The 13,187-nt window shown below is 37.3% G+C and overlaps 1 protein-coding gene across 1 annotated transcript in view; it reads left to right on the top strand.

Annotated features, from left to right (window-relative positions):
- Positions 1–12,603, top strand: part of LOC137502375 (gastrula zinc finger protein XlCGF57.1-like) — a 29,854-nt gene extending 17,251 nt beyond the window's left edge. Inside the window, exons 2-3 of the mRNA XM_068229416.1 lie at positions 3,893–3,975; positions 11,414–12,603. Of these exons, the coding sequence (XP_068085517.1) occupies positions 11,499–12,590 (1,092 nt within the window). The 5' untranslated portion in view covers positions 3,893–3,975; positions 11,414–11,498 and the 3' untranslated portion in view covers positions 12,591–12,603. The remainder of the gene's footprint in view (positions 1–3,892; positions 3,976–11,413) is intronic.
- Positions 12,604–13,187: the final 584 nt, after the last annotated feature.

Here is a 13,187-nt window from a genome sequence, read left to right on the forward strand (position 1 = left end):
GCTACCCTACTTACACATAGTCCAAGGGAGGATCTCTCCTCTAACGGGTTATACAAATATACAAATAGTAAATGACTTTGTCAAATTGCTTGTGGATGTTATATAGGTTGAGTACAGCATTGAGTTTTTGTAAATACTCTTCATAAAATATATCTTAATTGGACATTAAAGGCATTCAATTGGCCTTATCAGATTATTAACGTTCTTAATTATATTTAACACAGTAAAATTGGCTGATAAAATATTAAAAGTCATTATACGTGAGGGAAAATCAGTTTACAGTACCAAGTTTTTGATAAAACAGCTCCTTGTAGTATACATGTAACAAAGGCTTTTCAGTCTGTCAAACACACAGCAAATACAATGTAAATTATAACACTATAAACACACCTGTAAAATACATATATATGTGGCATCAAACAAAATTTAATTTCCATTCAAGATACAAAGAACACAACAACGCGATCAGATATAATCGGCATTCAGCCTTCGGGGAGCACTTATACGACTGTTCACACCATTTCACAAACGTCATCACTAATCTAAAAATTTTACACTTCGAAAATAAAAGAAAATATTTGAATATAAAAGAAGCAATAGAAGTTTACGTCGCAAAAAATGGTAATGCAAATAACCTGAATGAGCATACACATTCAAATAATTACCCCCTATTCGCTCTACTCACATAATATCTGACAAAACCTACTCATTAAATTGCTTTTATCAATAATAATAATAATAATAATAATAATAATAATAATAATACCGTTCCTTACTTTAAAAAATAATTATTAAATTGCATTCATCCATATTACATAAAGGTACATTTAACATGAAATAGGTCAATAACATCTCTCCCCTCTTCAATGTTGATGGAAGGTTCCACAGCGCTCCAGCCGCTCCGCCCTACTTCTCCCTCCCCTCTCTACTGTATAGTGTACTCGATTTAATCATCCAATAGGAGAGATCCACTTTGCTCTCCAAGGCCCCTCCCTTTCTTGCCCTCGCCTCTCCACGCACAGCGTGCTTCACCAAAACTTTCCACGACCACAGTCCTGAGATAGTGTTTGGTGACAACGGACTTAACATCGGCAGCCTAGATAAGTACGTAAGTTTACATTATATTAGTAATTGTATATATTTTATTTTTGTCATTACTGTTTCATGTTATCTATAAACTCTCTATCATTGACAAGCTTACGCTACGTAAACAATACTGTACATATATAAGTTTGTTTTTAAGTGATTTAATAGAATCCGAGGATGTTCTTGTAGAACGAAGCATCTCATTCTTTGTATGTTAGTGTATATTTTACAGGTATGTTTATAGTGTTATAATTTACATTGCATTTGCTGTGTGTTTGACGGACTGAAAAGCCTTTGTTACATTGAACTTAGTCAACTCTGGAAAACATGGCTTCATTCTTAAGAAAAAAACGTAGTATATATGTTAATGACCTGTGTAGAATGTTCGAGTTTGTCTTGATAGTATCTAGAGTATAGAGACTAATATCTTGTGTGAATACTGTAAATTAAATTACATTAGTATATTTTTCACGTAATATTGATCTTATATTTTGAAAGCTGTAGCCATAAATATCCATAAATTTGAGAATTGTAGATTGACGGCCGAGATTTTTTGAAAACACAGTATGTTCAGAAGGATTTTTGGAGGGTCTAGAAAGATTTCGAACCAAGGCGGACCTAAAGGAGGGAAATCAATTGCGTATTAGCGTGACGGAAGCTGAGACAACGAGGAATTCCTTTTGTAAATAGAAACTCACCTGAAGCACCAAGTTGACCCGGTGTCTTGGGCCAGCTCACATGCCATATGACATCGAGCAGTGTCCATTAACACGGGAAGAACATGCACTTCCCCTTCACTGACACTAGGATAACCTGCCTGACACACGTCTGCCACTTATTGGCGTCCTTCGTTAAAGGCTTTTACCCACCGTGCCACTGTCCTGTAAGGCTATGCAGCTTCGCTGCAAGCTTCTTGAAGATCTTGAAGACACTCTCGTGCTGTACGATTCCAAAACATCGCGACAACACTGACCTAAATTTCCAGCTAACCCGAGACTGTGTTCATTATGCCAGTTTGCGTGCGTGTGATGTGAGAAGGTATGCTCTAAGGTAAGGTAGGTATAAAACTAACGTGTGCTGTCAGTGACATTATTAGATTCCATTGCGTAGAGTCTCATCAGCAGTATCGTCCCTCTTAAAGTTCGAACCATCTTGTCTCCAGTACGTCAGTTTGCCTTCATTTACTAGAGCTAATTAAACATCGTTTCTGTTTTCATCCACTTAATCTTCATATGACCAGTCCGTTGAAAATATTTTATGGATATATCTGGAGAAACGCCTGTTTCAAGCATGTTTCTTCTCATGAAGTTAATATAGATTGTTGTTTAAAGCTTTGTTGTTGTGAACAAACGGGTTTGCCTTTCCGATATAAAACTTTACATTCAAGTCAATATAATTCTACATACATGTGCTTCGTGGCATATCCGTAGATGCAGCCGTTCCTGAAGAGACTCATCTGAGATGAATTGAGCCTTGAGGTTTTCCAGGCAAGTGTTACCCATGTGCTTTGGATCTTTGACTTTTTTGCAGCATTTGCTACACAGGACAATGGGAGTTTCTTCTCTTTTGCTGGTTGTTAGTTTCAAAATTCACGGCATTATTTATGATCCTTCAACTGTTATTAGTTAGGTTTAGATTGATGAATTCATTAGAATATTGCTCTATTGATGAAATAATCAATGACATTTAACTAAATCGAATCCTTTCACCTTTGTTAGAACAGTGGAAGATTCACTTGTGAGGAAGCAAAGTGTAAGGTTTCTCTTTTTCAAAAACCCCGAGAGATAACATTAATCTAACATTGCATACAAAGTTAAGCGTAGGCTACTTCAGTTGAATGATAATTTTTTTTAAAGTGTTAGGCATTTCGAGTCATATCTAGAAAACATACTAGGTAGTTTAAAACTCCCTGAACATAGTCCTTTTAAGACCAAAACCTCTGGCTCTACAACTCTGATGGGCATTACCCTGTCAAGTGGCCCCTGCTCAGCCTGATGTTCGGCAGTTTATAAGTCAGTGTGTGGTGAACAAAACAAATTTTCTTGGCGATTATTCATGGCTTCTTAGACTAAGGACTCTACCTCTCTATCAATTAACAACTTCTTTGTTCTCACACAGCCTGACTGGACCAGCAACTAGCCGTCAGAGTGTGATAATAATCTCTAACTTGTCCGAGAATCAATTCTGTGGCTTCCGGGAATGAGGTGTACTTGCTCTCCGTAGAGACACGGCCATCATTGTCCTTTAAAATCTGAATGTAAATGTTGTAAGTCTATATTAATAAAGCCTTCAGATTGTCTAGAGTCAATGAAAAGTCCAACAACTAACTATTTGTTGTACGAAATTGAACATGGTAGGCAAGACTTGGACCTTTCTCATGTTAAGATCCAATGTATGTCTTTCTGACAATGAGAGTCGTCTGCGGGAACACAAGAAAGAAACAAGTGACCAGTCATTTAAGAACACATAATACGATGAACACGATGACAGGAAGTTGTAGGAAGAGAAGAAGAAATGTGCAGAGATTATTGTTGTCCTTCAAGTTTTTCTTCTTCTTTTGCTCCCTCTTCCAGTGCTGTCCTCTTTATCTTTTATGAGTTCCTTTTCTTATTCTTGTTCTTAATATAAATTTGACTTGACACTTGTTTGCTTGTTTCCTTTTTACATTGGGAGAATAAATTGATATTTTATTGTGCAATTATGCAGTTTATTTTGTCAGCTATGCCATGTCTTTTTATAATCATTTACTCTAGTTATCTGTTTACTCTACATTTCTTACTTTGTTTTGCATATTTGTTCTTTACAGCCTTCCAGCGATATTAAGAATGAAATAAGTGTGGATGAACACACAGTGGATCAGTTGGTCACTTGTTTCAAAGAAGAAGACAAGTAAGTACCGGTTAGATTAATTAGATTTTACACCCCTAAACCTCAACAATATGGAATTTGCTATTTATATGTTGAGTAGCTCCCTCTGCAGACAAGAGGTGGAGTTAAGTCCTCAGTATCCCAATATCTTGGGTTCAAGGCAGCACAGGTCCATCCATATCATTCTCGAATTCTGTCTCCTGTACTTCATTCATGGTCCGAACTTGTTGGTTTGATCGTGGCTCTTGAGAAAATTACACAAAATTAAAGTAAGTCAGCCTGTGATCAGCAGGCCGCCTAGTTGGCACCAATATAATGGTCCGTTATTGGACATTATAAATTTTGCAGCTAACTCATTCTTGGTTGCCTGCGTTTCGCTCTTATGTGCTAAGTTGGGCACATCAGTTGGCACATAACACACCTACCAAGATGCAAGGCTAGTGGATACCGTGGAGGCCACTGCATAGGCTACTCGAAGCCACCAGCAGTGCCAATGCACAAGGAGAGACTATGTCTCACTTCCAAAAATTGATGCCTACCTGGCCATCAGATGATATTGATGTTGATTCCCATAGGGAACATGAAATATTTGTCCTGAACGAGTAAATTTATAATACCAATATAATGGTCCGTTATTGGATATTATAAATTTTCCAGCTAACTCATTCTTGGTTGCCTGCATTTCGCTCTTGTTTGCTAAGTTGGGCACATCAGTTGGTACTTAACACACCTACCAAAATGCAAGGCTAGCGCATACCGTGGAGGCCACTACATAGGCAATGTGCAGAAGCATTAGCTCCCTTGGAGCGGACCTTGGAACAAAATTTTGGCGACACATTATACTAATGAGACTAGACTGTAAGGCTTAATACATATGCTTGACTCATAGAGGGGAAAGATTCGAGGGTGATCTTCGAGACTCGGTGCTGGACTTCCAACAAGATGGTAGCTACACATTTTGCTAATGGGAATACGGAGATGGTGTAAGGCCTAACATATTTGGATGGCTTATATGGACGTAATGAACGTCAATTTCAGAAGTGAGCGACCACGGAGTCACTCACTTGTTGATTTTTAATTTTTGAGCTCATAGATTTAAAATTTAGAGACTTTTAATTGCATACCATAATGTTTACATCACTTAGAGATTAAAGTTTTGGCTGCAGAATTTAAATATATGCTGAAAGATACCTATCAAGTCTGTGTAGACTAACTTTGGAAGCTAGCGCTCCACTGTCATGAGGATCACTGGATAGAGGTGATGGTGAAACATTGCAGCGTGTGACGTCTGTGTAGACTAAAATAGGTGGTGAGCGCTCCACTGTCATCAGCCTAAAGGGCTGATCTATGGATCACTGGACAGAGGTGATGGTGAAACATTGCAGCATTTCACGTCTGTGTAGACTAAAATAGGAGGTAAGCACTCTACTGCCATCAGCGTAAAAGGCTGATCTAAGAATGATAGTCAGAAGTGAACTTTAAAAAAGTAGCATTATATTTATTTATTAAATGTGCCACCAACACAGACACACTCCGATTATAGGTAGCCTCTACCAATTATTTGGCACAAATCACACAGAAATACCAAAAAGAAGAAAATATGAAAATGCTATGTAAATGAGATGATGAAATGGATGAAACAGCATCACATATACAGAAGTCTGTTACTACATTTAAAAAATAAACTATAACCAAATAATGTAAATATTATACATATTAACAAATCACTTTGATGAGTACAATTCTTTTAATATATTTACATATGTGTCGCATTCATACACAAAGTCAAGATCTATATGATATGTATTAATTATGTTATTGTGTTTCACACATATTGATAAGTGGAGAGTTCTTACAAAATACAGTTTCGAAGACTGGAGTTATGAACAATTGCCAAAATCTTAAATAATTTTTTCTAACATTAAAACACAACTCGTAAAGCAAACTATTGTCGTCAATTAATGCATTAACAATCTTAGAGAGATATACTTCATGAGCTGTTACACACCCACTGGCTAGTGATATGTATTTAAATTCATTCAACAAAAATTATTTTGAAACATAATTTCTAAAATGGAATTTCGTATGTTTTTAGAATAAAGATATCTTTAAAAGCGTTTCTGCACTCTTTCAACTTGATTTTGATAATATATCATGGAGACCAAATTATACATGAATACTCAAGTTTTGATCAGACAATACTATTGAACAATACGGTGAGTACATATGTGTTAGTGATGTCTCTTGAATTTCTAATTAAAAATCTATGGAGGATATTTTATCTTTGTGTGATAATTCTTCATTGGTACCATTTCACAAAATACCGAGTGCACCTGAGCAAAAAATTAAAAATAAACACTCAACAGCCTGGTAAGCGTTTGCAAATTCTATAATCTTAGACCAATCCAATTTCTCAAACATTTATACATTTGAAAGTATTTAACCCCTCTAACATCAAATAACTGCTTAGATTGTTTAGATTGTTGTGAAATGTGGTTACACTATCTGTTTAATATTAGTGTGACTACAATTGCAGGATGATAACTATCCTCCTTAAATAAGGGGCACTCATATCTGTATACTGTTAATGTGTTAATATTCGTAATTATAAGATCAAGTGTATTTCCATTTTCATTAAGAATATTATTATTTACAGTGTTTGCACCAAAAAATTGCACTACATGACATCTTATGGAAGTCTTGCTGTACCACCAGAGGAAGGTTATTCCTCAATCCATGCAAATATAACCCGGCTTGTTTCATGGTAAATATTTTCCTAAAGGCAGAGAGAGGCAAAGAAAGATGAACCAATCTTCTTAGTTTAATAGTTATTTCCTTCTCCCCACTTCAGGAGCGAGCCATCAGTCTAACAAATGGACTCTTTGGCCAATTACATTTACAGATATTTGTTTTAGTTATGGTTGTGTGCTAATTTCACCTGTTTTATGGAATTAAATTAAAGACTTTTCTTCTGCTTTTGTAAAACACGTTGTAGGAAATAAAAATAGTTTTCTTGTCAAAGTATTGAATCATTACAAATATAATAAGAGAAAAGAAAACATTGTTTTTCTCGAAGTGAATCAATGTTAAATATATTTTATACATTTACTTAGATACATTTATATATATTTTAAGTTTCAGTATACAATCGATGACATAAAATTATTAAAGAATTCTTCTTCATGTGAATAAGCCAAGTTGTCATAATTTCTGAGGATAAAATTAACAATGAGAACTTCCCCCAAGAATGTGCGATCTGTATATGTCCATAATTCCCTTTTGAGTTTAAATGTATCTATCGTCTGACTTGGAAGCGGGAAGTGGTACTAGGTGTGATTTGTATGCCTTTTAATCCTCAGGTTTGACCTTACAGCCAGGGGAGGATCTGTATCCTGTGGGATGCCTCTTTATAAATTTGGTCCAAATGTACATCCCATTGAAAATTATCTTGAAACGTTATGCCTAAGTAGGTAAGTGTGGTCATTACAGCAAGGGGTTGATTATGTAAGGTTAGAAAGGGTTTGTTAGTGGGAGGGCATCTGCATTTACGATTAGGAAAGAAAGTACATTTTTTGCTGACATCAATCTTGATTTGTCAGAGAGTGAGCCATTGTTCCAGTTCAGTTAAATTCGTTTGATGACGGGATTGCAAGGATCAGTTATTGGATTCCACAGCCAGTAGTGCTGTGTGTTCAGCAAACTGACACAATGAAAGTGGGGGTATAGGTTGGGTAATATTGTTACAAAACAGGACACACAAATGTGGTGACAGTGGGAACCTTGTGGTACTCATGCTTTAATTGGAGAGTTGTAGGTAAATGTGTTTTGGATATTGATTTTCGCTAGGGAATTGGTGATTGTCTTTGGAACTGGAAGATGATGGAATTTATATATCATTCCTTTGAAAGGCATTCTCAACATCAATACAGGTAAGGGCTGTGCATATTTCGAACCCCACTGTCGACAGCCCTGAAAATGGTTTTCCGTCGTTTCCCATTTTCACCAGTAAAATCCGGGGGCTGTACCTTAATTAAGGCCGCGGCCGCTTCCTCCCCACTCCTAGCCCTTTCCTGTCCCATCGTTGCCATCAGACCTGTCTGTGTCGGTGCAACGTAAAGCAACTAGCAAAAGGAATATCACTCTGATGTTGAGATGTGATATGCCGCCTGATTGAGAGTGGTGTGTGTGTTCTGCCCAACAATACAAATGGAAATTATTCCTCTGGAGGAACAGCAAGCTACATGCAATTATTTGGGATTGGAGAATCACTGTCTGCTAGGCTCCTAGCCTGCTTCCCTGCATTCTTCTCCATTGCAATTTGTTGTCATCATGGTGGTGGTTATGGTGTAGAATTTCCGGGCACCATAGAAGAAGCTTTTCCCGCAGGTGGTATATTTCTAACTGATGGTGCTCTCTGTTGGTTTCTGTTGAAGTTGTTATGTCGCAGCTTATAGTTGCTTTGCCATACTACTCAATATCATAGGATATAAATTACTTGTTTTTGATCCGTATTGAATTGTGATCACAGTAATAATTAAACTTATGTTTAGTGGTCCACCTTCCCAATACTATATAGTCTATACACATTGCATAATATAGGATTGAAAAGGTGGACCATTAAGAGATAAGTTTAATTATAATTGTCATTCAACTCAGTAGTCGAATCCCGTGATGAACCGATTCTCTGTAAAACGATTATATCAATACACGTCTTAAAGTGAATATGAGTGGAGTTTTTGTTGTAGTTTTTGGGGTTCAAATCTCTATCTCAGAACACGGAGATTCAGCGTTTGTTCCTTAATGGTGGTGGTGAGGAAGGCATTTATTTTAATGTGAATTGATGAAGTATAAATTTTAACAGCAATTCATTTAGGTCTGTTCCATAAAGGTGTATGTTTGGTTGTCTGTTAAGAGGTGTGAGAGATAAATCTGAGGTTTTCTCAATTTTGTAACAGAAATGAGTACTAGGTACGAAGAAGTCATACAGTACTCTGTCCATAAGGCAGAGGTTAAGCGCTACTACGTCTTTGAGGAGAAGAAGTTTCACAGTACAGTGACATGTTGACCAGCTAGGTATGAAAATGTGAAACCACTTTAAAACTATCTTCTTAACTGCGGATTCGAACTTATCATCCATCGGGTGGATGTTCTTGGCTATAGGACCTAAAAAGGTGTCGCAAACTCGTTCTTTGGAGGAGGAAAGCACGCTGACTCTGGGATGCAAACAGGCTGATGCAGCATTGAGCGCTGGGACTCCAAGCTATGTTGTATGTTTTATAATAAAGTTCTCTTTAATCCTACCGTGCATAGTGAAGTCATGAAAGCATTGTCATTTGGATCCACTGATTATTTTGAATTCATGCTAATTTTTCACCAACATTTACTTCAGAATCTTGTCGATGAATGCATGTTTATGTTTTAATTATTGTTCCATTTTGTTGCACCTCATACCAATAGGGTCTGGTTACCTAGCGGGTAAGCCCCTTTGAACAAGAATTATGATCATCATCATCATTGATCTAGGTGGTGACCGTGTTTAGTCCCACTGTGTGAGGAACACCATCGGTCTGTGTTACATTTGAGGTGTGCCATTATGTATGGCATGCTCTGTGTCTATATTACCAGTGATTAGTACCACCATGAGAGGAACGCCATGAGTACGGCATGTGTGATTTGTACCACTATAGGAGGAAGGCCATGGTTCCACTTTACCAGTAATTAGTACTGTTGCAAGGTTCTGTGCATGGATTTTGGACCCTTCTGGACAACAAGCATTATCTCCGAAAATAAGGCATTGTGAATTGGATCCACTAATTTTCTTTCATTCATGGCCCTTTTGTCATTGTCGTTTGTTTTAGATTTTATTACACAATACCAACAAGAGCATTTCCTTTAACGGTGAATGTTGAAAACTTGATAATCATAGCAATTCTGATTGTAGAAAGTTCGAACAAACATTAATTATCACTGCAAGTTTGTGATGGAAAGTAACCGTTGGTATCTATATTTTTTGCTTCTCATGTATTTAAACAGTGTAAGTGACACAAGTGTCCCCGGTACAATGGACCCCACACCTTATTGGTTTGTAAAGACCAAACAATTCCCAACAATGATATACCTGTTAGAAGTTCTGCAATTGTGCCAGCCCACAAATATTAAGTTAACCACAACGTGTGTAGCAGTGAAGAACTGTTCAGGAGAGATTGTACTAGTTGAAGATTCTATTGGACTGGGGGAGTCATTTATCCTTAGTGTCTTGAAGTCTTGTCACGAAGTTTGGCATTTGTACTGAGGTTTGTTAGCTACCTGTATTTGGTATAGGCAATACTGATGTATCGCCTGCATGATACACATGCAACCTTGTTTCGTTCTCTAATGTGTCAGATTACACATTGAAGTTGAACTGTGCAGTTGTGAATACACCACAAGCCAACTTCCTGCACAACAAATTGATTGTTCCAGTTGGCATATTGCTCGTGATGTCGTTTTAAGTGTTAGTATATTTAAGCAGCGTTCTTCCTCTTATATCTTGCGAAGAGTTGAAGTCTACTATGATATTTTGTCTTCTAATACCTTGCATAAGGAAGGTTATCGCACTTTGTTAGATGACCAAATTTGGTTGGGGATTTTCAGGCACCATCCCTGATGTTTATGTTAAGAATATCGCCAAAGTTCGGTGTGCCAGGGTAATAAATCTCGATTCTCTTCACACAAAATTGCAGAGGTTTTGGAAGCTTGAAGAACGCCATAAACCATTCCTTACTTCTGAAGAAAGGGTATGTGAAGAACATTTTTTGAACAATGATGAAATGGATGATTCTGGCAGGTTTAATGGCAAATTTCCTATTCGTCCTGAAGTGTCACCTGTACCTCAGTTTAAGCATAATGCTGTTAAAATGCTCGAACACGCTGAAAATAAGTTTGCAAGGTAATGCCAGGTAATGTAATGTAAGGTAAGGTAATGTAATTTTCATGCGTGAATACAGTAAAACGGGACACATGGAAAATATACCCCTTGTGACTTCTAACTCATCAAGTATACATATGCCCCATCATTGTGTACTCTAAGATTCTAGCGTGATAACCAACCCAGCTGTTGAGTTTGACAGAAGTTGTGAATATTGAAATGGGGTAGTTTTTGAACCCTTTATAAACGGCTGACCCTGAAATTAAGCCTGACTTCCTGTCTATTGTTTTAAGATTCATAACCCATCTTGTTACTCATTCAGCTGATGTTCCTAAGATATACAAGTGCAGATGTATCATATATTCTATTTGGCACATGGAAATTATATGGGCTTATATGTTAGAGCCTTTATCTGAAATTATTGAGATTTGGTCTGCTATGTTATGTGATTAGAAGCAATTTTGGTACATATATTGCGTTTGCCTCTGATTATTATATTTTATTTTGTCAACTTAATTGTAAAATTTAATAACTTTTCTTTCCATGTTCTAGATTTGGGAATGTTCCATTAATTACTGGAGGTCCAGTTGGTACATGTAACAGTAGGTGCAAGATAACGAAAGAAGGAAGTAAGGTAATGTGCATTTTGTCCACTTGTAATGGATGCAACCTACACATGTCCTGTGTCTCTAATCCAAGTCCAATCCATCTCAATAACAAATGGGAACTATGTTGTAATGAATGTGGTTATAAGTTTTCTCGGAAATCGCACCTTCGACGTCACATTGCTACACATACTACTGTACGTTCATATTCCTGTAAACAATGTGGTGCGAAATTTTCCAAGAAGGCGCATCTTGATCGCCACCTTTATACACATACTGGTGAGCGTCCATATTCTTGTGAACAATGTGGTGCGAAGTTTTCCCAGAAGTCGCATCTTGAGCGTCACCGTTTTATACATACTGGTGAGCGTCCATATTGCTGTAAACAATGTGGTGCGAAATTTTCTCACAAAACCAATCTCAAAAGGCACCTTGTAACACATACTGGTGAACGTCCATATTCCTGCGATCAATGTGGTTGCAATTATTCTGAAAAGGCAAGTCTCCGGGTTCACCAGTTTACACATATTGGTGAGCGTCCATATTCTTGTGAACATTGTGGTAAGAGGTTTTCTCAAAAGGCCTATCTCAACAGGCACCTTCTTACACATACTGGTGAGCGTCCATATTCCTGTAAACAATGTGGTAGGAGGTTTTCTCAAGAGGCCAATCTCAACAGGCACCTTTTTACGCATATTGGTGATCGTCCGCATTATTGTAAACAATGTAGTAAGAGGTTTTCTCACAAGTCCAATCTCAAACGTCACCTTTTTACACATACTGGTGAACGTCCTATTTCCTGTAAACAATGTGGTAAGCGGTTCATTGAGAGGTCGACACTTCGGCGTCACATTCTTACACATACTGGTGAGCGTCCGTTTTCGTGTGATCAATGTAGTTCTAATTTTACTCAAAAGTCAAGTCTTCTGAAACATCAGTTTACACATACTAGTGATCGTCGACATTCTTGTAAACAATGTGGTAAGAGGTTTTCTCACAAGTCAAATCTCAAACGTCACCTTTTTACACATTCTGGTGAACGTCCATTTTCTTGTAAACAGTGTGGTAAGAGGTTTTCTGAGAAGTCACATCTTCGGCGTCACCTTCTTACACATACTGATTAGCGTCCTTATTTTTTTTTTTGTAGACAATGTGGTAAGACATTATCTGAGAAGACGAGTCTACAGCGTCACCTTCTTATATATATATTTGTGAGCGTCTATATTTCTGTGATCAATGTCCTTCTAAGTTTACTTTAAAGTCAAGTCTTATTAATCTCATACTCGTGAGCGTGCACTTTTTTTTTGTAAATATGTGGTCAGATGTTTTCCCAGAATTCACATCTTAAGTTTCACCATCTTACACATACTGGTCGGCGACCACATTAATGTAAATAATGTGGTAATAATTTTTCTAAGAATTTTTATCGTGAACGTTCAGACAAGACGTCTAGTCAGCAACACCTGCTTATCCATACTAGTGAGAGTCCCCGTTCTGGTAATGACTCTGCGAAGAAGTTTTCTAAAAAGCAGTTCTTCGACAACATACGCTGACGGATACTGGGGTGCGTCTACATTCATTTGATCAGTGCGATAATTAGTTTTATTACCTATTCCATTCTTCGAAAACACAAGATATATTGCATCTCTTCCTCTTTGTTGAGATCGATGTGCGTAACAGCTTTGGCCAGAAGTCCGAGTTGAATATGCATTTGGTTATAT

Source organism: Anabrus simplex, chromosome 10 (genome assembly GCF_040414725.1).
Source record: "Anabrus simplex isolate iqAnaSimp1 chromosome 10, ASM4041472v1, whole genome shotgun sequence".
Classification (NCBI taxonomy): domain Eukaryota; kingdom Metazoa; phylum Arthropoda; class Insecta; order Orthoptera; family Tettigoniidae; genus Anabrus; species Anabrus simplex.